Below are 25,482 nucleotides of genomic sequence, written 5' to 3'. Positions count from 1 at the left end.
ATTTTATACAACAGTTCAACAAACAAAAAGGTAATATTTAAGCCTAAAATATAGTTCACTTTTTATACATACACGAGGATCAGAGTACATTGCGCGTGACACGAATTTTGTCATCAGAAGAGTATGCGCATACTGTATGTGCACCGCTGAATTTTTGTAACCATGTGTAAATGCGCACATGCGTGTTAATTTTTGGCAACTGTGCCCTGGGGGCGTCTATTCACAAGGTAGTCAAAGAAAAACTGCATAAATGGAACAGACCGGAACTCATGCAAGCTACAGTGACAATAGAGGCCTATATAGACAAGAGATTGTGCAAAGGGGGTAGAAAGTACCCTCATTTGTACAACTTTAGCATGGAAGAATACAAAGATGTTTACATGGGTATGGGTATTTACTCATGGCAAGAGATTGCTCAAAACTGCGCATGCATCAAGCGTCTGTGTATGCATAGGCTATGAGTCAAATGAAGCGTATGCATAAAAAAAACCAAAGCATACCCAAGGCTTAAGTGACGTACATTTTAAACACAGTATTTTCCATATTGTTTGCTTTATTTTGCAACAAAATAATATTTCCAACAAAAGCCACAGCAGAACTGTTGTGCTTTCCAACACACAGCTGAATGTGCTTTTATTAATACACCTTACTACCCACGTAGCAATGGCTCAGCAACCATCTACAACACCTTAGTAACTACTCAGTAATGCCTTAAAGGGTTAGTTCACCCAAAAATTCACCCGAAAATTTTGTCATTAATTACGAGTTTTTTTTTTTTTTGCAAAAAAACAAACAAACATAATTTACCACTTTATTTACAAAATAATATTATCCAAAGTGTTTTCATGCAACAATGTCAAAACGTATGCATCGTGGTGCTCTCGTAAACACTCGCGCATGTGCGTTGTGAGTCTGAACACACACGCATGTGTCGTTAATGCACGTTGCAGATCAATATTTTAAAGTACTAAATTATGTTTTTCTACACAAACAAAGAACTTGCGTCGCTTCTTAAAACTGAGGTGAAGGCACTGGAGTCACATGGAGTACTTTAACACCTTCGGGTCGGTGGTCGCGCCGGTGATACCACCTTGCTTTTTTCTTAGCAGTGTGAAAGAGACTCAAAATACTTACTTGATCACACATACCAGTGTTATACATCATTCTAAAGTGTTAAGTGTGTACTTTTTTGTGTACACTCACAAAAAAAAAAAAAAAAAAAAAAAATTGTGCTTTTCGCAAAATAAAGTAAACGAACATGATGTGCGATCTGATATCTCCCTCTCAGTGAAGTCAATTCTGAAATGTGTTTTAAAATGAATGAAACTCAGCAAATACTTGTCACACAGAAATATGTCTTTCTTACCTTTCTGGACCTTGAAAGTGAAAGAAACCCCTCAGACTCCATCAAAAAGATCTTAATTTGTTTTCCGAAGATGAACGAAGGTCTTACGAATGTGGAAACACAGGAGGGTGAGTAATTAATGACAAAATTTTCATTTTTGGTTGAACTAACCCTTCAACCATCCAGAACACCGTAGCTACCTACCATAACAATTCCTTGGCAATCATCCACAATGCTATATCATCATGTTGATGAATTTTGCATAGACAAACATCAGAAAATGTATAAAGATATTCTCTTATATTGGTTCTACATCCATACTATCATCCTGTTTGTTATCTCTCTGCATAACAGAAGTCAATTTGTTTATTTTATATGGAAAAAAAAGGCTGGCTGTGTTCCAACTGTATGACAAAAGTTACATCTTGATCACTCGAGCTCCCATATGGTGAGCAATGTCCAGTATGCTTGACGAATGGGCACCTGAAATAGCTCTTGGCTCACAGATATGTTAAATGTCTCCATATATATTTATGGTGTTTTGTTAAGTCAGCCTTATAGAGCAGCAAGGAGTGTGAAGTCTGGTTAGAAAGACATAAAACTCAAATTCCTTAGCTGAACCACAGACCACAACACTGATTTTCTCACACGCACACACTCTGAAAGATTAGTTCTTCTCTTGTGTCCGCAATTGGTTAATGCGGCAGCAATCTCCGCCCGAGGAGACGACTTTGGTTTGTTAAATAAATAGATAAATAAATTCATTTAATTATTTTGTACACTCCCTGTCCTGGCCTTCACCCGTGGGCAAATTTAGCTTCTCACCATAAAGTAAACACATCTGAGCATTTTATGCAAGCGCTACATGGAATGTAATTCTTAGCATGGGAAATATTAGCGAAGGATGAATATCCAAACATGTCAGCATAGACTGAGCATAATTTGTTTTTATGAACATGGCTAAACCAACGACTTTAGTGGGACGTTCTGTGTCACAGAGGTCCAGTCAAATATGTTACAGGGTGGTCTTGCTGAATGCTGGGATCTGTGTTTACGATGGTGGGTTCAAGTTTCATGGGGAGCTCAGCTGGGGATCACGAACAGATTATTAAGGAATGGGAATGCTGGAGTGTGGGAGAGGACGGGGCCCTCCATCCTCCCGAGTCATGTCTGCTATCTGATCATCTGAATGAGCTGAAGATGCCAACAAAAGTGTAGGGATTGACAAATTATAAAAGTATTTACTATCAGGTATGACTCCCAGTTTAAACAGCAGCTACAAATAACTGAAGTCAGTTCCCTTTTAGCATAGTCGTTACTAGTCCACTGCTGTTCTGCTCACATAGCCCAGTTGTATCAAACTCGCTCTCAAAATTGATTGTAAATCCTGAAATTTTTAGTTCAGGGGTTCTCAACTGGCCCTCGATGCCCACTTTCAGTTTTGCTCCACCTGAACAAGCTAATCAAGGTATTCTGAATTACTCGAAAGTTATAGGCAGGTGAGATTGATTTGAAGGTTGGAGCTAAACTGTGCAGGGAATTGGACCTCGAAGGCCAGAGTTGAGAACCCCTCTTTTAGGTAGCCATTTAGATTATAGAGTCCAGATGTCACTCTGGTTTATATCTGAACTGTGTGTGAACGTTTTTCACCATATTTTTCTACTGTATGAACGTAGCCAGGCATAGATGTCCGAATGGACCTTGCCTGCAATGGCGTGCAGCCGCAGTGGGCCACAAGCAAATGTAGAGTCAGCATTCTGAGGAATAACTACACATTATCCGTATTTCCTTCCGATCAGCTGATTACTGTATTCTCACGTGCGCGCCACTAACGACTCCTGCGCCTGGGCCCGTAATGGTTCTGCTGTGTTGTGGGAACGATTTGCCGTAATCATCGTTTGTTTAAGCACTCGGCTGAATGAGCTTCTGTTGTGCTGCATCTTAGCAATAACAATGGCGCTTATCGTCCGGACTCCCTGCGGTACAATTAAAATTCCGTCGGAGTCTCCAATCTGCCTGCCAGCCATGCCTGCTGTTCATGTGCCCTTCCTGGGCCTACGTCAATCCCCTTTGCTGCTATGTGTTATTCACAAGCTACCAGACAATTTTGGGGACTTACCTGGAGACTCCTGAGCTTGAGGAATGCAGTGAAGTTTTGGATGTCCAGAGCTTCTGTGACCTTTAGATCAGTGGTTATTGTGGTGACAGGCCTGTTCTGATTAGGACAGCAAGGAAAAAATTGCTAATGATAAAATGCAACTGGGTTTGGATTTAATCAAGTTGAGAAGCACTGCTCTAGATTCCTTCCAGAAATGCTCATCTACTTGTTTACTCTGGTCTTCTATTGTACATGATTTGTCTCCACAACAAACTTCTGCTTGGTTTCTCGTCATGTTCTCCTTTTCAACGTGACACTACGACAATGTAATTTCTACGTCCTCTAAAACTAATTTGGATGTAAATCTGCTATTTGTGGAGATGTCAGATGGCGAATTGTTCAGTGGGAACCTGTGGAGCCAGCCACGACGGCTTGATTTTAGTTAAAACCAATTAGAAATGACCAGAAATAACAGCGCCTGGAGATGAAGTCATTTTTCTCTTGAACCTCCCTGGAGAGTGCAAGGCCTCTCTATGGAGTTCCTTAAGTGTTTTAGAATATTAGGAGGAGAGATGATGAAAATCGTCAAGCTTTTTTAATCATTGCATTTTGCATTTGAAAGTTTATGAAGTATAATAAGGCTAAGTGTGTCAGTGCAAAACGGGTAAGAGAATGACTTTGACGAAACAAAACTTGGATGACATCCGTCCTCTTTTCTGATTAAATAACTCTACTAATGATTTACAAGGTGATCTGTCATGAGAAAGTACACTTTATATACTATTCAATAGTATGCGTACATGAAGGATATAATAAACTGCTTGACTTGTATGGATCATAGCACAGTTCTTGCAAAAGCATTCTTGGTTTTCATAATAAGGGATATGGGTGGAGATGAGATCAGTGCTGGTTTTGCAAAATTGGTTATCCAAAGATCCTCAGTTTCTAATTACTGTTAACCTCAGAGTCAGATTCACTCCATAGAACTCCAATGCTAAAGATTTTAAAAATAAAATAATAACAAAACATAATAAATCTCAATATGCTATCTATTTGATTATCTAAGAAAGATAATGCTTTCCATACTCTGCATAGTATGTTTAGACAGGAATTTACTGTACATTTTTGAGCTAGGCAATACTCAGGAGCATGCATAATCTGCTAAAGAATGTGCACCGCATGTTATTTTCTGACCAGCTTAAGACGTCTGTGTCTGGGAAACCAAAATGTTTTCTATAATTTAGATGACAGGATGAATGATTCATAAAAGGTTATTGTCAGAGGGAGGATGGGCATAATCTTGTCTCTTGATGATGCTGTACCTCAAACAGAAGTGGAGGGAAATCTCCATATATACAAACATTTGTGGTTGTCACAACTTCCTTTTAAAATTTGTGAGATGTTAATTGACACTAGTCCATCCAGACCCCATTTTTGTAACCACCAAACCTGAAGGTCCACTCCTCAATTTATAGAACTGTCCATTAGTATTTACTGTTATGTGCTGAATTTACTAAAAGCTCTGTAAGCCTAAGCAGATCATAGAAACCAGTAGGTCTTTACAATCAACTTGTGCTTACAAGGCATTTGGGAAACGTAGCCATGTTCAATAGGTTGAGTTTGGGGCCTATTGTTTAGTTCAGCGTTTCTGGGGACCCACCACTCTGCACATTTAGTACGTCTTCTTTATTTAACATGCCTGATTCAGGTCATCAACTCGTTAGGAAAGAGCTCCATGAACTGAACTGAGTGAGTCAGATAAGAGAGACATACAAAATATGCACAGCAGTGGGTTGAGAACCACTGGTTTAGCACGTGTACACTGACTGTAAATCTTGAACTGTTGTGCAGACATGATTCCGACCAATGTCATTTTTTTTTTAAGATTTATTTTTGCTTTTATTCAGATAGGAAAAGTGTAGAGCAGTGGTTCCCGACCCGACCCAACTGGGAGAGAGGGGGTGCAGGATCGGGAAAGGTACCCAAGCAGGGACTCGAACTTGGGTCGCTCGAAGCACAGTCGCATTACATATTGCAGTGCTGCCCACTGGGCTATCGGCTCTGATGACCCTTATTGTCTTAAAGTCTAGCAACAGAAGAGGGCCCACTCTTCGATTTTATTGCAGAATTATGTCCAAGAACTTTTCTTGTCTCGAAAGGCCTACCAAAAAAAAAAAGGAAGGTCTTTTTTGTTCTTATAATACAAATTGCATTCAGTTCAGGGCCATTTTGTGTAATTGTAGCATAAACCAAAGTCCATTCTTCCAATATATCACAATTGCGTTGGGGTCCACCAACCCTCAAGCAAGCCACCCATCTTTATCTCTGTCATCCCCTACTCAGCTGTTACTTTTCCAGGGGTGTCTATACCAGCCTTGTCCTTGTATGGCTGAGAGAGCCACTGTCCTCCTCCCTCGCTGGTCTCCGTAGACTGAACAGTGAATGAGGATAAGTGTGAAGCAGCAGTCAATGAATCAAGCAGTCTGACCGGCAGCAGCCGGGGGGGAAGAGAGAACGTTGAGCGGGCCCCCCCACGGGACTGGCCTCGCATTAGGAACTTCCTCGCCTGTGTGTTTCTGCCACAGGTTAAATGGATCGTTCCCATTAGCTCGGTGAGGGGACAGCTCCATTACGTCAAGGAGACTCTAACTTTGAATGTCACGGAGTGCCGAACCCTAGCGCAGCGCGTCAAGCACCCTGCCGGAGAGGCCTCGCTGACAATAACCATCCATGATAATCATTTGCTGTCAGGCGCTAAGGAAGCTGGAATTATGATGCACAGCCTGCCTGACAGACCCAGACACATAGCGCTCTTTAGTCCCGCTGGTTGGGTAGCGACAGAAGCTTCTTGCTCACGTCTAGGGTCCAAAAATTTAATTTGGACCCTGCATAGATCCTTTATGTTCTGATATGAGACTGGTTTCACCATGTTTCTTATCTGTTTACACTGGGATTTGGATAAGGAATAAAGACCCTACCTTGTTGTACAGGTCTGAGATCTTTTTTTCTATTTCTTAAACATGAACATGACACGGTTTCACCAGCAGAAGCTGTCCCAGATCAGTGTGACGCTGTCGCCATGTTTTTCCCATCTGCAACACAGACGACTTTACCTGGCAGGAATGTGGACGACTTGGCCTTCTGTGGCAGATGTGCTAAAGGTTAACTTCAAACAGTCATCAGTGTGCTCGGCATATGGAATCTACAAGAGGAAGAAAGCAATGAATGATAGCTGTGGACATGCTTAGAATATTTTCCAGGAAATACACAGAACATTTTTATCAGCACTGTTTGTCCCTGACAGTTTTTATGAACAGTAATATATTATGATTGTGAAATTCTGTTTTTATAGCTAAAAATGACATGGGTTAGAAACAGTCTTTTTGAATGGTTTGATAATTTAAAAACTGTATGCACACAAAATAATGTCTAGATTATATCAGTTTTGTATGACTTACCTGTAGACATCTGGAAAGATGACCTTTTGGTTGGCTGATGCAAAAAGTGGAAATTATCATGAATAAATCTTTAACCTTGAGTTGACTTTCATGTCCACAAATGATAACAAGTTTATTTTTATGTCAGAGCCAGTATCTATCTATCTATCTATCTATCTATCTATCTATCTATCTATCTATCTATCTATCTATCTATCTATCTATCTATCTATCTATCTATCTATCTCTTTCTGTCGTTCTAACATTCTCTTTTTCTACCATTCTATCTATCTGTTGCATCTATTGTTTACTGTCCTCCAGTAGAATGATCAGTTGCTGAATTTCACAGCACTTTGTGACCGCAATCATGATGTCGTCCTTTGAAGAAGGCCGGACAAGCTTTTTCCATCTGTCAAGGATGGATTCACCTCCAAACTGACCCATCACCCCATCTTCCAGTGGAGTAGACATAACCTGGCAGGCTTCACTGGTGTCAGGGCCTAGACCCAGACCCCCTCCAGCTCCAAACTCTGTTCACCCATTGGTTCCCTGGCCCCTTCCCCTTGCACCCTCCAATCATAGCCCTCCCAATGACACCTAGAGGAGGAAGTGGGCTCTCTCCCCACCCCTCCCTTCTCTCTCCTAGCAACAGGCCATTTTTCTGACCGAGCCTAGCGTCCTCTTTTTGACAGTAATGATTTCCGAGCAAGTACATTTTTTTGTGTTAAGATTGGTTTTCATATCTGTAAGTGACATTGACAGAATAGCTGTTGTGGTTTGGGAAGGATCAGAGACAGATAGCTGATAGTGCTACAGAATAAGGATGGGGATCGCATGGAGAGAGAGGGAGAGATAGAGAGGGAGGACAGGCCAAGAATGAGTGATAGTGACAGAAGTTGGATCAAAGACTGACGGTGTCCTCACAGTCTTCTTAGCAAAGTTCATGAGGTATCTGATAACCACAGAGTGCAACCTGTTTTGTTTCATGCTGCATGTGCAAGTGGCCATTTTTTTACATGGTGATGGAATATGTTGTTTTTTTTCCTCAGTGTTGTGTGATTTTTGTGGTTACTCCTCAGGTACTTCTCTTACAAGCACGTTCACAAAGCTATTGTGCATAAACAACATCTGCAAAGATACGATGCTCAAAGTTAAATGCAAAGTGAGATATTTTCTTTTAAAGAATTCTCTGTTTAAGGACTACAACAAACGGCTGGTAGGGACTGCAGCGAGCTTCTTCCCGGGTTAGTGACATTGCTAACCCTAAAACTGACATAAACCCTGCCCCTGGGAACACACAACAAAGGGGGTAAGGCCATGTTGCCATGTAAAGCTCCACCCTCTTCTGGAAAGCATGCCGGGAGCAGCAGCTCATTCGCATTTTAAGGCAGGAACACACCAAGTCGACAGTCGGCCATCGGGCAGTTTTTGTTCGTTGACCGACTAGGTTTTCTCAGTGTGTTCCGCACCGTCGGCTGAAGTTGGTCGTCGTCTGCTTTTTTTCGGTCGATTCGACATGTTGAATCGGCATTGGAGCTCGTCGGTCCGTCGGGCGAGGGGTGGATCATTCTGATTGGCTGTTCTGCTGCTGCCACCTGCTGGTTCGGAAAGGCATTTCATCTCACGCAGGTGCAGAACGGACGCGCTACTTGGCCGTCTGGTGTCGAGCATCAGTTTGGTGTGTCAGGGCAACTTTGGACCCAGATGCTGCCGACGTGAGCCAACTCCGCAGTCTGCTTTCGTCGCCACTAGTTCGTCTGCGTCGGCTTAGTGTGTTCCTGCCTTAAAGGGACACACACAAAAACAGCGTTTTTTTTTGATCACACCCAAATAGGGGCAAATTTGACAAGCTATAATAAATGATCTGTGGGGTATTTTGAGCTGAATTCTGGGGACACCAGAGACTTATATTACATCTTGTAAAAGGGGCATTATAGGTCCCCTTTATGGCATTAAATGGTTATTTAGGCATTGTTATAGGCTCCTGTTGTAGGTAATGCAGCTTTTCTAAAACCTCCCAAACCTGCATGACTTTCTCTCTCAAAAGAAGATATATTGGGAAAGTGTTGCCTTTAGAATATGAAAAGACTATTAATTTTTGAATGCTGTTTCATGTTGAATTTTACCGGCATGTTGCTTTGAACTTGGAAATATATAGTCTATTTTTAGCTATTCTCACCTTGTAATCAACTACTGAAACCTGTCATCCACTCTTACAAGACTGAATGTTATGAATCCTACCTAAACTAAACCAAAATACATTTCTGTAGTGAATAAATAGGGTGATATCAATGACTCTTCCTATTTCCAGCCAGAGTTTTAACCATAACAGTTATTGGACAGTTATTTCATTTGTAAACCATAGATGGGATAAATGGCTTATTACCTTGGACCCTCCTTGTTATAATTTCACACCATTAGAACAGAAATGTTCCTTTAAAGGGAATTAAATTCATCATTTGCTCACACTTATATCATTCCAAACCTTATGACTTTCTTCAGTGGATCACAAAAGATGAAATTTTGTACTGGTCACTCTTTTCTGTGCGACTACGATTAATGAGTTTGGAATAACATGAGAATGAGTAAATGATGATAGAAGTAATATTTTCATTTACACTGGCTCCTAGAATGACCTTTGTGTTTAGCCAATGTTACTATTAGCCACAGTTTGACGTCATATTTTGGTCATTGCCATTTACCCCGACGCTGAGTGCTTTGTGATTTGATTGCAGGTGTAAGTTACAAGAGGATTATTGCTTGTTTGTTTCTTTGTGTAATGTTGTTGTTGGACAGTGCGCTTCCAGTGATAGCATTGTTGATCCTGAAGCTTGATCGGAGTGCCTCAAGTTTCGCTTCTGGGTCCTTTCTGTGTTTTTGCTGGCGTGTCCTCAGGTGCATCTGTGTGCACGTGTGCCTGCTCATTTGCTTTACTGTCTTTGACGTGTATTCCCCCTTCCCTCAAAAAAACATCTGAAGCATCGTTATCGCCGGCCAGACCTCTTTTTATTTTCTGTGGAATTACTGAATCATGTCAGCTCGACGTCCCTTGAGTTTCCAATGCAAGCTGTAGAAAAATTAGCCATTGCTTCCGCATGACAAGTGGGATCTATTAGTCTGCTCTGGCCCATAGAGCATGAGCATGCTCGGTCCACATGGGACCCTCTGTTTCAGAAACACGCACACACATCCATCCATGCCTCTGTGGCATTAGTCATGCTTTATAAGGTCAGACATAAAGATGCACCCGGGGCTTCTGGGCTACTCCGACAGACATGAACATATTCACAGATCTGTTTAGCATTCTGTATGTGATTTCCTGTTAATTTTCATTGCGTGGAGGTCAACTGTGACAGCAAGGCAACTGCCTGGTCCGTGTGACGGCAACATACTGACCTGCCTGACCTTGCTTAGACACAGCCTGTGGCAGTGCTAGGAAGCATTAACACAGTCAAAGCTAGCTTTTGGCTCTCGGTCAATGTCACGGCTTACAGCATCTCCGTTCCAATTTGCTGTCAGCTTTTTCTGTATTTTACATTGGTTTCAGCTGTACACAACTGTATTTTTACATACTGTTTGTGAAATAATGAAAAAATAAATTTAATGTTATTGTTTTGTATCTCTCTCTTGCAGGTATTTCAGTAACAAAGAAGACACACACGTGTGAGTATTTTTTTTTTCTTTATATATAATTTAGGTTTTTGAAGTTTTATTTCTTTTTTTTTCTCCATGTATCTTATCCATGTGCGTGTGTGTGTGTGTGTGTGGTCAACAATAGGCTATGTCACAGTTATGTTTTCACTGTATAAAAAAGAAAGCTTGTCTGCTATTGTTCATTTAAGAAATCTGAATCCTTGATAGGAATCACATTTTTTTTAGAACTGGTGCTATATTATCTACTCTGCTTGCTCTTTGAAAACAAGGATGCGGTTTTGTGCATGACCTTCGTGAGCGGGGTTAAATACGTTCCTTTTGATAAGTGTCTGAGAGAGATAGGGATCAGGTCTGGAGGGAAGACTGTTGAATCTCTGACAGGTTGCATACGTGACCTTTCGGGACCTGGCGCATCCTACAGATTATGTATATCAGTGACTTGATCTTGGTTCAAAGTTTTGTTGAGGTTGCAGGTCGGTTCAATTTCACACCTGAGCTTCTAAAGAGAGATGTTAAAAGCTGATTTTTGGATACATTTCTCTAACTTCAGTGCTGGGAAAGCTATTTTAAATATGTAGCTTGTCAAGCTACAAAATAGTTCAACTAGTCAAGTTTGTCACACTAACTGCTACTTTTCTGCTACAAACTGCTAAGTACCTTGTTACTAGAAAATCAACACTATTTTGAAAACATTTGACCTACAGTCGCTACTGAAAACAGTAGTTTTGCTAGTTAGTTAGCACTGACCGATTCCTGAGAGGTTGTATTTGTTTTGCATTTTAGTCAGCTGTAAATCTAGCTAATGAAAGCTCATCTTGTCATTTTACATAAAAATACTGCCATTCTTTCATCCGTCTACATTCACTTGACTTGTTGAAAGGCTTTAGAAATATCCAGTTGTAGCTGTCTTCTCCATTCATCCAGCATAATGGTGGATCTTTCATCCTTTCTTCCAGGGCCCTACTGCTATCTTAATTACATTGCTGATCACTTCTCCTTAACAGAAGGAAGTGAAATCAAAGAACGTTTCAAGTAAGAGGGTTCAAAGCCACGGACCGGACTTCACTATTTAATCTCAATGAAAGAAATGCTAATGACGCGTGTCAGAGAAAGCGAGAGAGGCAGTTGGAGAGAAATACAAAGAGAATGAAGTGTGAAGATGACAAGTTAAGGCTGGTGGCAAGGGTCAAAGGTTGCTGTTTGACAATGAAAGGGTTTAAATGATACATAATGGGTAGAGAAAGGGTCTTGCCAGATATGAAAGAAATTAGCATTTGTAACTAGCTAAATTAGCCTATTTTGCAAATACGGCGCATTAAAGAAACTAAAATGGTGTTCATGCTGACTTTAATGAAGGGATCAGCTGAGATTATAGCTAGAGAATGTACAGGATGTGTGTGTTGGTTGGGGGTTGTGTAAATTTGCGTTTTACAATCGACTAGACCGCATATGCAGCCATAATGCATTCATGAAAGCAACTGAACTGGAACGTGCTCATACACATGCTCATGCAAACACACACACCCAAGGCTATAACTACAAAACATACATTTACACACATTTCTCCCAATCCAGGGTTGCCAGGACTGTGAGAAAAAGACAGTCTAACGACCAATCGAAACTAACTCAAACTAGCCTAATACCAAATAAAACCAGCCCAGAAAATATGCTATTGTTTTTAGGGTACGTTTACATGACAACGATGTACTAAAAACTGAAAAGTTTTTCCTTTGCGTTTTTTTGTGTACAGACGACAATGTTGGCAAAACGATCCCTGTTCGCATGGATCTGCGAAAATGAAAAAGTTAGTCATATTATTCATGCCAGGGCAGTAGTCGGCAGTGTCATTTTGTAAAGAAACTACATGCCTATAGACTGAACATGTAATTACGCATATGCATGACGTCACAATTTTCACAAATGTGTTTTTGTAGCTTTTTTCCAAATGTTTGCATTTTCAGGCCCCCAAAACACCATTGTTGTGTAAATGAATGGCTAAAACACAAAAAGATTTTAGTTAAAAATGGTATCGCTATTATGTATTTCCTTTCATTTGGAGGGTTAAGGTTGGAATACACCACACATCTTTTGCCCAGATTTTTGAGTCGACACTAGTTTCCAACAGTCGGAGCCAATCTGCAGATTTTGGATTGCCAGATTTCACAGAAAATCACGTAGTATAGGGTGGCCACAGACTTCAGTTTCTTAGCTTCAGACTGATGATATCAAACATGTTTTGGGCCTATTTTAGAAAACATGTTTTCATTTGTCATGTGTTTCCTAGCAACAAGGCACATTTTTCTGCTTGAGATTGTTGTGTTAGGAACATCTTGAAAGTCTTATGTGATTTAGTAAGTATGATGCCCAGTTTTTCTTAGTTGGTGAGTTAACAATACCTAGGTTTTTAATGGTGCCATCGAATTGAAAATTGAATTTACCTCAGCATAGTTGAATAACAAGAGTTCAGTACTTGGAAATGACATACAGTGAGTCTCAAACTCCATTGTTTCCTCCTTCTTATATAAATCTCATTTGTTTAAAAGACCTCCGAAGAACAGGCAGATCTCAACATAACACCGACTGTTACGTAACAGTCGGGATCATTAATATGTACGCCCCCAATATTTGCATATGCCAGCTCATGTTCAAAGCATTACACAAGGGCAGCCAGTATTAACGTCTGGATGTGCACAGCTAAATCATCAGACTAGGTAAGCAAGCAAGGACAACAGCGAAAAATGGCAGATGGAGCGATAATAACTGACATGATCCATGATAACATGATATTTTTAGTGATATTTGTAAATTGTCTTTCTAAATGTTTTGTTAGCATGTTGCTAATGTACTGTTAAATGTGGTTAAAGTTACCATCGTTTCTTACTGTATTCACGGAGACAAGACTGTCGTTATTTTCATTTTTTTTAAACACTTGCAGTCTGTATAATTCATAAACACATCTTCATTCTTTATAAATCTCTCCAACAGTGTAGCATTAGCCGTTAGCCACGGAGCATAGCCTCAAACTCATTCAGAATCAAATGTAAACATCAAAATAAACACTGTACTTGCGCGATTAGACATGCTGCATGACGAACACTTTGTAAAGATCCATTTTGAGGGTTATATTAGCTGTGTGAACTTTGTTTATGCAATGATAGAGTCGAGAGCTCAGGAGGGGGCGGAGAGTTTTAATCAATTAAAGGGGCCGCAGCCTGAATCGGTGCATTTCTAATTATGCCTCAAAATAGGCAGTTAAAAAAATGAATTAAAAAAATCGATGGGGTATTTTGAGCTAAAACTTCACAGACACATTCAGGGGACACCTTAGACTTATATTACATCTTGTAAAAAAAAACGTTCGATGGCACCTTTAAGTTGTGTAGTGTATTCCAGTTTTTTACGGTGTAATGTAAAAGCATTAAACTACCTTCATTTAAATGATTTCACCTGTAAATTCACTGTTCATTTCTACAGTTGTTGAAAAAAAGTTTATATTTATCTAAGGTTTTTATAATATGCATTTTTTGTATTTTGTAGTCCATAACAACACTTGGCATTTCTGGTTCTATAAAAATAGTATTCTTACCTGTTTTGACTTGCAGAAAACAACAACCCGTGACAGCAGTAACCCTGCAGTCTTAACCACACACTCTCTTTGCAAACTCTCATCTACCCACACACACATCACACAGACTCATCAGACTCATCTCTCCACTCTTGCCTGAATGATCAAAACCGTGGAAGCAACCCACCGGTCCCCTCATCAATATAAATTACAGGGCAGCTGTTGGCTAGCAGGCACTTTCCCGCTCCCTCTCGGCCTCCCCTGGCTGCACGTTCAGCCCTTAATAAGCCTGAGCACTTTCTCAAAGAGAACAGATACTTCATTTCTCCTCTTTACGACCCACCAGCAGCCTCTCTGACCAACTCAATGTTATTCTGAAGTGCCACAGAGACAAAGCCTATGTATAAATGAACATCCAATGTCAGAAACAAACATTCAGGTTGAATTTTACTTTTTTTTTTTCTTTTTTTTTTTTTTTATCGTGGCCAATATAATGCACAGATATAAATAATACAGCTTAATCATGACGAATGAGAATGTTTACATAATTTTACTCAAAATTAAAAAACTTTCAAAACTACAAACAAACTTTCAAAAACTATTAATTGGCTAATGCAAAAAAAAAAAAAAAAATTTCACATTGCCCATTAAAAGAAATATATTACCTCCTCTGCAGATAAACTTTAAAGGTGACCTACTATGCTCCTTTTTACAAGATGTAATATAAGTCTCAGGTGTCCCCAGAATGTGCCATGGATTTTTTATTATACCATGTTCTAACTGCCTGGGTGGGAGAAAAAATATATGCTGATTTGGTGTGTGTACCTTTAAATGCAAATGAGCTTGTGCTCCCTGCCCCCAAGCTCACGATTCCAATACACTGAGGGAAAAAACAATACAGGTGAAGCTCACACAGCCAAATATAACTCAAAATTGATCATTACAAACTGTTTGTGATGCAGCATATCAGATCATATAGGTATGGCACGTATTTTGTGGATGTTTGCCAACATTCGATTCTGAATGAGTTTGATAGCGAGCTGCGCGGCTAACGTGGCTAAAGCTACACGCTGTTGAAGAGACTCATTAAGAATGAAGATGCGTTTATGAATTATACAGACTGGAAGCGTTTTTGGGTTAAAAATTAAAATAAAGACATGGCTCTGGTCTCCGTGAATACACTAAGAAATAATGGTAACTTTAGCCACATTTAACAGTACATTAGTAACATGCTAACGAGACACATTCAGAAAGAAAATTGGATCATGAACAGTTGGTATCGATCCATCTTTGAGAATAAATTCATGATATGCCCCCTTTAAGAAAATTCTTCATACAATCACCCAGTCTAGCACATTTATCGACAGAAGCAATGACGAAAATCATTGATTTATTGGCCTGGGCAATATATTTGTTTACCATAATTAAGTTAATACAGCATACAAATTTACAAAATACAAAAGTTTCTAATTTTGTCAGAACTGTGGCCTAGCAGTTAGCAAACAAGTTCAAGTCCATCCCCCATTTCATTTGCTTTTAATAAAAGGGCAAAATAATGTATTAAAAATGATACTTTTGAAACAGAATAAGATGCAGAATAAGTTACATTTCTGAAAATGCTGATCTTTTAGTTGTCATTTGTATGATTAGAATAGACACTCTCAAGTCATTTGAGAATGTGGCATACACTGTCTGAAACTTTCCCCACAGGCTCTGTTTCACAGCACGGTTTCATGTATGGTTTTCTTTGCGTTTGAACTTGACAGTTTTACGGCCGGCCTTTTTATATAGTGCTACTGCAAGGCCATGTGGTTCGTTCTGGCAACAGACTCTTTTCTTTAGATAAACAGTGCTGTTTAATAGCTCTTTGAGAGGAAAAGCACAACACCAGACAGGAATAAAGTACTTGGATGTCTCCCGTTAAGAACAGGGTGTTCCGAGGAATTTAAATAAATGACAGAACAAAAATATTGTCCTATAAAAGTTCTGTAGGACTTTTAATGCAAAAGTACTTGTTTTCTAGGTGAATTCTTTTGTTCAAGCTTTTCAGACTGGAATTAACTTGATTAAGTAAAAGAAAATATAAGTGTTTTCCTGTGCAAAGTTGCTAAGATGGTGTTTTTCAAATGTGACTATGCAGTTTCTTGGGTTTTTATGTGTAGTTTCTAGGCTGTTACTAGGTGGTTTATTACTGTCCATGTAAAAAGTGTCCACCCCCAAATTTTGATATTCTGGTTCTTTCAGTGTCAGTTGACAGAATTTTTTCACTTGTTTATTTTATTGTGTTCCAAGTGAAAATTGTAATTCTAACTGCATAGAAAAGTAATGGATCACCTCTTCTCAACAAGCGCATATTTTGTGGTGTGGTTCATGTTCATGTACTAAACTTCTGAAAATTGTTACCTGCCACTGACTTGATATTGCTAATTATTCCCACATTCATGTAATTATGCCTGAGTTGAATTCAAAGCACTGGTAGAATGTGACTCTGTCCTGGATTCATATTTAGACTGCAGTAGAGTCCAGTCTTTGCTTTAGTGAGATGCGTTGGTGTTGTTGTTACCTGTCTGGGAGAATGACAAGAAATGTTGATAAGATGTACTAGGTGATTACAGGCGGTAGACTAGGATTTAATCTTTTATTTGCATATGTATGTTTGCATTTAGGTATGTGTGTGTGTCTCTTAGCTCTCATATCACAGGGCTGATCCATGGCCAGAGAAAACGTCTGTCTTGCCAAGTCGCTGCACCTCGGAAAAAGAAAAAAACAGATCAGCAAAATGATTAGGGCCATGGATCTAGTACTCAGTAACAGATAGCAGCTCTTGTGCAGCTAAACAGCATGTTTGCATGTCTGGCTACTTCAGCTGAAGCGAGTCATTTCTGTGCCATCAGTTTTTAAACAGGTTTCCTACACACTCCCCCTGTCTGCTATTGGTTGAACAAACAAACAGTCCTGCCCTAATCGCGGGCCATTGGCTGAGCCAATGTTGCTATGCTTAGCAGGTCGGGATATTCAAACAAACAGAGCAATGTTTTGAAAATACCACAGAGACACAGTGCTTACATATGAAATTAACCTGCAAATGGTTTAGTTAATAGGTACTTACAGTCTCTTAACAAGAACGGTTTAGGGGCTTTCGCACCGGAGGAACCTTTTCATAGTTCCTAGAACTATTGCCGGCAGTACCCAGATTTTGCTGTGTGCGCACCACAGGAACTAGGAACGATTTTAGTTTGGGGGAACTACATTAGCTTCTACTTCAGAGTAGAGTCTAAACCAGCACTATAGGAACTACCAGTGACGTAAGTTGATAGACCGAACACACGCGGAACACCGGCACCCGCCATTTTTAAAAAAGCTGTGTACACACAGTTTATAGCTTATATATTTACTCCACAAACTAACTCTATGAACATCGAAAACAATGATAGATGGACCTTTCGAGTTAAGGAGAAAATCCAACGCGACTTTGAGGGGACCACGCAAAACATGATTATGTATTTCTGCTCAGCTAGCGACACTGGACAAAAACCACATGGCAAATGCTAATACTTTTTCATATACTGTGTTCTTTCTTTTGAACAGTTCTATCAAATAACATATTAGATAGACAAATCGTAAATTAATGAAGATAGAGAATGTGAGCATTGTGTGCTGCTAAGGCTCTGGCGTTCTCAGCGGCGTCAAAATAAAGGTCCACCGCGCTGTCAAAATAAAAGTCACAACAACAAGTGCAGCTTACTCTCGTCACTTCAGAGTTCCTACTGGTGGTGCGAATGCAACCAGGAAAACAGCCCTGGGGGAACTATTAGTTCTCGGGGAACCACCCTTGTGGCTAGTTCCTAGAACTACCCGGTGCAAAAGCACCTTTTATAGCATCAACGTATTTCCTATTGAAAAAGGGACATTGTGATGAGGGTAAATCGAAGGTCCTCTAAATCGTAGTTATGAACCATAATTTGCTAGTTATTGCTAGTTGGAGGCAGGTGGAAATGGGAAAAAGACATTCTAGAGGATATTTGATTGGACAAAAATTTGGACACGGCCCTGAGTGTTTTTAATGATTTTTGTAGATGACTGTAAATGACTGTAGATTCTAAATAAATGTGCTAACAGTTCATTTTTATAAACTTTTAGGAGTAAATTAGCACATAGATAGTGTCAAAGTTAGCACACACTGACTAAAAGCCACACAACTTCATTTTTGAATTCATGGAGTCTTCAAAATCAGATTATTTTGTATGTATGTCTTATTTCCCGGCAAATACCGAATAATAAACACGCAATCTACTTGCATGCATGGAAATCTGCCTAGATTTATGTGATATTCCGAAGTTGTCAGAAGCTCCGGGTATGAAGCGCAGAAGATAAATGGGCTCGGTATTACGCCATGGTTTGTTATTCTATCGAGAATTATTCTCTCCTAACGCATTGTTCTGCCTTGATGCTGTTAGTCATGGATGACAGGTATTGAGCAAATGAAGTATTTGCTTGTTTAGGGCGGCACAGAGAGAGCGACAGCTGTAGTGGAGTGTTAGTGGAGCCCGCCTGAGTCCCGTACAGGTTAGTCGTGACCGCATGGACGCAGAGACATTGATTCAATGCGAGAAAGAGATAGAAAAATGGTAAGAAAGGCAGAGAGAAAGAAAAAGCAATGGAAAGACAGATTGATTGAAATGAATTCTGGAAAAAAGGAGGGAGAATTTGAGTGAGCGAGCTGTAGAGAAGGCTTATCTGTCTCCATAGTGAGGACAGGCTGTGTCAGTGTTTATTGAGAAGCATGGCCTCACCCTTGCCAGTTCATTTGTTTACCGCCCCGTCCAGCACTGAGAGAGTCACAAAGAGGCAGCCATGCTAATCTCAATCAAACGATTAAGACATTATGGCCGACCTCTCTGAAGTATTAATGGGTCATTCTACAATACAGGTTCCTCTTGTGACCCTCGCATGTATAAAAATAACTAACAATGAATAGCTGATGCCAACTTTCGCCGTTACATTTTTTTTTTTTTTTTTTTTGTTTGTTTCTCTTTGGTGTATTTGCAAATCTACAAATAAAATTAAAATATTTAGAAATTAAAACCTAGTATGTACTCTTTATTCTATTTCATGTATAGAATAGACTGATTAAAGGTGCCCTAGAATTAAAAATTGAATTTACCTTGGCATAGTTAAATAACAAGAGTTATATACAGTGAGTCTCAAACACCATTGTTTCCTCCTTCTTATATAAATCTAATTTGTTTAAAAGACCCCCGAAGAACAGGCGAATCTCAACATAACACCAACTGTTACGTAACAGTCGGGATCATTAATATGTACGCCCCCAATATTTGCATATGCCAGCTCATGTTCAAGCATTAGACAAGGGCAGGACGTCTGGATGTGCACAGCTGAATCATCAGACTAGGTAAGCAAGCAAGGACAATAGCGAAAAATGGCAGATGGAGCAATAATAACTGACATAATCCATGATATCATGATATTTTTAGTGATATTTGTAAATTGTCTTTCTAAATGTTTCGTTAGCATGTTGCTAATGTACTGTTAAATGTGGTTAAAGTTGCCATCGTTTCTTACTGTATTCACGGAGACAAGTCTGTCGTTATTTTTAAAACACTTGCAGTCTGTATAATTCATAAACACAACTTCATTCTATATAAATCTCTCCAACAGTGTGTAATGTTAGCTTTAGCCCGTTAGCCACGGAGCACTATCAAACTCATTCAGAATCAAATGTAAACATCCAAATAAATACCATACTTACGCAATTAGAAATGTTGCATTGCGAACACTTTGTAAAGATCCATTTTGAGGGTTATATTAGCTGTGTGAACTTTGTTTATGCACTGTATTATAGTCGAGAGTTCGGGGGGCGGGGAGCACGAGAATTTAAAGGGGCCGCAGCCTGAATCGGCGCATATTAAATGATGCCCCAAAATAGGCAGTTAAAAAAATGAAAAAAAATATTTTGAGCTGAAACTTCACAGACACATTCAGGGGACACCTTAGACTTATATTACATCTTTTGAAAACACGTTCTACGGCACCTTTAAGATATAATTTTAAAAAAAAAATTAGATTTAGATTTGCTAATAAAACCTATTCATTCATTCACAGTTAATTTTGACTGCAAATTGCGATTTAGTTTTAGTCATAGTCTTTTGACTAAAATGCCATTTAGTTTTATTAATATTCTAGGCATCTGAATTGTTCTAGTTTTAGTCGACTAAATATCATAAGAATTTATCTACAACAAATTGTTCTCATTATATGTTTAATAACAGTTTGGGCCCCATTGACTTCCATAATATGGAAAAAAATATACTATGGAAGTCAGTGGGGCCCATCAACTGTTTGGAACAACTTGAGGGTGTTCATTTTTGGGTGAACTATCCCTTTAAACACACAATTTGTTGCTTTAGAATTTAACAAATATTTGCTTTAAAACATCCTCATTTAACTAGAAAAGTCACCAATATGAAAAACGCCCAATAGCCTGAAGTTGAGCTTTAAACAAATCTTGACTGAGCAGGAAAGCCGACTTGAAAAAAACCGTGATAAACAGTACCCATTCAAATGATTTATCAAACATGCATTTCACAACTTCCTTGTCTTCGTTGTTTTATGGCATTTCATGAATCATTATTTATAAGTTGTCACTGTAGCGAGGTTGTTTGCTTGAACTTGGATGAGAGCCGTCTATGGATAATCTAACGCTGTAGGGATTTATTAAACATAATCATGCTGTACACAGCCAATAATGCATCCCAGCAGTGGTCTGACATATTCTATTGTACAGCTAAAACGTAAATGAGAGTTGTATGGGAGAGCCTATTTGTTGAAATACATTTAATCATCTTGTCTTGATTTGGCATACCGCCTCTCAGAGGAAAAATTTATATGATGATTTCGTCAAGATTGGTTATGTGCTCCAGATGAAGGGCTGGAAAGTATTGAAAGGATTTAAGAGTGACACGAGATCGAGGAGCAACAAGTCACCAAGGCGTGACCTTCAACATCTTGTTTTGTAAAGACTGACATATGGAAGAGATTTGTTATATGTCCTCTATCAAGAGAAGTGATGGTCACAGCATGCTACGGTGTATGTTTTTTATCACGCCAGTTGGCTAAGTGCTTGGTAAATGAAGTGAACACTAGCTCGTCAGGAGAGACTGTTTTGAATGGACGGAGCGTCCCAGGAGTGCGCTTTCTGACGAAGCGATTTTGCTCTCAGCATGCCTCAGAAACCCAAAGTTTTCCATCCTCAAACAACAAGAGACACTCGGCAGAAAAAAAGGCAGCACATTCAAATTGACACTCTCCAATTTTAACAATAGATTATGTTTCATCTTTTTTCCATTTGTTTGTGCCATGGAAAGAATATTTTCTTTTTGGACACTTTGCTTTAATCCATAATAGCCTGCCATTTTTTATCAGAAATAGGTCAGTATATTCACAACAGAGAAGGATGGGCCGCTTCAGTAAAAAGGAAATCAATAGAGACATCTATTTGTCGTAAACCAGGACAGCATGATTTTTATCCCTTTCTTCTCTCTCCCTCGATACTTTTTCTTCCATCCACAGAAAATGACAGCTCCTCATTTTTCAGCAAAAGCATTATGATCGGCCATTTCGCCGAATTGCAAATGGGCCATAGTGAATGCGTTTTTTTGCATAAATTATATAAATTGAAGCAAGGCTTCTTTTTTTTTTTTTGCTCTTCCATCACCTTCTTTGGCTGACGCTGTCTAAATGAGAGAGGTTTGGCATTATGGTTGCTTTTGTGTCCTTTTTGACCAGGCTGTGGTCTGGTGTGGGGTTGTTACAGTAGGGGTTACTCAAGGATGGGTACTGGGCCCCCTTCAGTTTCTTTGTAGTCACATAATCTGTCTCTTCCCCTCTATGGTGGGCATGCTTTGTGCCATCTTCAGCTTCGTCAGCTTTTCTCCAGCCGTGCTGTCCCTTTGTGAAGACCTGAAAGACCTTGTTGTGAAGAGATGTCAGCCTAGAAAAACAACAGCGAGTGACATGCGTCATGCACACAACGCGTGTTTGCTGCTGTGGATTGTATACAGAGCTCCATCTGCTAAGGTGGATTACAACTTTGCAGTGACAGTGGACAGGCACGTGCCTGCGTGGGCATTTGGGCGGCGCCATAGTGCACCTTCCTTGCCATTCGGTAAAGTGGTACGGCCTTGTACAAGCTAAAGCGGTTATCTGTCACTCCCCACTTTCACCATGTCTCATCACTTTTCTGTCTCGCGCAGCCGTCCAGTGGCCGACAAGTGCAGCATGTCAGCATGAAATGAGGGCTTTGATTCATGGGGCAGGACAGAAACGGAGGTCATCTGGCTCCTGCAGATATGAACGCCACTGATGGAGGCTGACTGCTGATGTTTAAGATGGTGCTGATGAAATGTCCTTGTGCCATCATTAGCTTCCTCTACGGTCTGGTGCGTGCAAGCAGACGCGTTCACGCACACATACACAGAAGACACACATAGTCTCCCACAGCCAGAGCTTTGACTAAATGGCATAAGACCTGGTCCACATTGCAGCTTATTCTGGCAAATATTTGTTTCAAATGTTTGGGGTTAGTATGATTGATTGATTGATTTATTGGTTAATTGGTTTATTGATTTATTGATTTATTGATTTATTGATGTATTGATCGGTCGGTCGGTCAGTTGATTGAATTATTGATTGATTGAATGATTGATTGATTGATTGATTGATTGATCGATTCATTGTTTGTTTGATTGATTGATTGATTGATTGATTGATTGATTGATTGGTTGGTTGCTTGCTTGCTTGGTTGCTTGGTTTATTGATTTATTGATCGATTGAATGATTTATTGATTTATTGATTGATCAATCGATTCATTGATTGTTTGTTTGTTTGATTGATTGATTGATTGATTGGTTGGTTGATTGATTGATTGATTGATTGGTTGGTTGGTTTATTGATTTATTGATGTATTGATGTATTGATGTATTGATGTATTGATCGGTCGGTTGGTCAGTTGATTGATTTATTGATCGATTGAATGATTGATTGATCGATTCATTGTTTGTTTGTTTGATTGGTTGGTTGGTTGGTTGGTTGCTTGGTTGGTTGCTTGCTTGGTTTATTGATTTATTGATTGATTGATTGATCAATTCATCGATTGATCAATTGATTGATTGAACGATTGACAGATTGATCGATTAAATCAGCAAGGACGCATTCAATTGATCAAAAAGAGAAAGTAAAGAATTTATAATGTTACAAAAGATTTCTATTTCAAATAAATGCTGTTCTTTTTAACTTTCTATTCATCAAAGAATCCTGAAAAAGTAAAAAGTATCAGGGTTTCCACAAAAATGTGAAGGAGCACAATTGTTTTCAATATTGATAATAATAAATGTTTCTTGTCTTCAGTCTTGGTGAGCATAAGAGACTTTCAAAAAGGTAAAAAATCGTATGATTCCAAACGTATATATACATAATCTTCAGTTTAGTCACTGTGGAAATAAGGATATTATGCTGAACCTTAAGAATTATGCCTCTTCACAAACCATCTTTATTATGTGAGTTACAATGGCAATAACTGTAGAAGTGCAGAGACAATTATGCACTCTGGAATAATGAGAACTATAATTATCCTGTAAAACTTCTGTTTCTAAATTATTCACTTGTAATTTTGTTGAATAAACCATGCAAAAGACTGGGATTTTCAAAGAGATCAGTCTTTCAAATTAGAGATACTTTAAAAACCATTGGAAAACCACTTCATAGCTGCAGAAGAACAGACTGCAGAAGCTGTATCTGAGAGATTAGAGCTGTGTGTCTCTTTTGGTCCTCATGAAAGTTGTGTTTAAGGGATAGTTCACCCAAAAATTAAAACAAAGCTTTTAACAAAGCTATCATATGACTTCAGAAGACTTGAAATATAGTGCATAAGTGATATGGAGCACTTTTATGTTTTTTATACATCCTTTTTGAGGGTTGAAAGATACAGTAATCATTATTTGTAATTGCATGGAAAGCAATGACTGGCACATTATTCAATCTGTGTTTTCCATAGAAGAAAGAAAGTCATACAGGTATGCAATGATGACAGAATTTTCATTTTTGGGGTGAACCATCCTTTTAAAACAGAGGAAGGAAAACTTCTTGCTTTTTTTGTCCTTTTCAGGTCTTGTTTCCTCCTCTACCTGTACCATTTTCCCTCATTTTCAGTGTTTTAATGTATCAGCGGTTGTCAGCGCGACTCCACCTGCGCACTTAGCACCTTGCCGGCTTTGTATCCATTCTGATTAAGTGGCAGACTCCTTAATGATGTGGTGGACTCGCTCCAAAGATCAACTTCATTTTTCACCACACGGTCATTAAAGAACTCGCCTCTTTAATTTTTGCTTGCATAATTCAAATCGGTTGCACCCTGCAGTACACACTGCAGACGAACACAGAAAAAGTGTACAAATTTGTAACATAAAACTCAAGAACCTTTTAAAGTGCATTATAGTTCCTGAAAATTAATGGTAATTGTTGTTTTGAAGGAATATTAAAGGGATATTTAGAACAAAAATGAAAATTCGATCACGTTTTTTGAAGCATGTATGTTTTTCTTTCTTCCAGGGAACACAAAAGAAGTTCAAATGTCATCTACATGCTTTTAATGACATACGTTTTAGTCTGTTTCTTACAGAAAGCTATCCGGCATTAATTTAGAAAACGTGAAATATGGCATACAAGTAATTTAGACTGTTATCATGGTGCTTTTAATGTGATTTTTGGAGCATCCATGCCCATTTTCTTTTATTGTATGGAAAAGAGCAGACAGGACATTCTGCTAAACATCTCCTTTTGTGTTTCACGGAAGAAAGATAAGAAGGCAATGTTTCATTTTTGGGTGAACGGTGCCTTTAATATTATATTCCTTAGCCTCGCAGATTACAAATAGCTCAGGAGGAATTTTAAGGTAGATTGATTTGCAGAAAGAAGCCCTCATCACATTTTGTGTTGCGTTAAGAAGCTGTCGTAACAGAGAGAGATTACACTCCTCTAGGAGTTGTGTTCTTGAGACAAATGTACATTTACCCAATAATGTACTGGATTACTGAATCAAGGTCGACGTGCAGCAACTTTATCCCTTAATCCCGTGTTTTGGTTTCAAACAGCATTTGTCGTCCAAACAGAAAATAAAATGACAAGTCTGAAAACAGGAAGAGATGTAAGAACTAGTCTTAAGGTTGGGGGGATTTTTTTAAATTCCCCCAATGAGGTTGCCGCTTTGTTTACTGATTATAGGAGACATCTTTTCACCCCTTATGTTTTCCGGTACTTTTCTGTTCCTGTAGCTCAACTGGTAGAGCATTGCACTACTAACAGCAA

The 25,482-nt window shown here is 39.2% G+C and overlaps 1 protein-coding gene across 1 annotated transcript in view; it reads left to right on the top strand.

Moving 5' to 3' along the window:
• Positions 1-25,482, top strand: part of roraa (RAR-related orphan receptor A, paralog a) — a 375,063-nt gene that overhangs the window by 260,273 nt on the left and 89,308 nt on the right. The window contains exon 2 of the mRNA XM_048159652.1: positions 10,514-10,543. Coding sequence (XP_048015609.1) covers positions 10,514-10,543 — 30 coding nt within the window. The remainder of the gene's footprint in view (positions 1-10,513; positions 10,544-25,482) is intronic.

The sequence above is a fragment of the Megalobrama amblycephala genome, linkage group LG15 (assembly GCF_018812025.1).
Source record: "Megalobrama amblycephala isolate DHTTF-2021 linkage group LG15, ASM1881202v1, whole genome shotgun sequence".
Taxonomy (NCBI): Eukaryota; Metazoa; Chordata; class Actinopteri; order Cypriniformes; family Xenocyprididae; genus Megalobrama; species Megalobrama amblycephala.
Note: the sequence above shows the minus strand (reverse complement) of the source record. Positions and strands in the feature narration are given on the sequence as shown.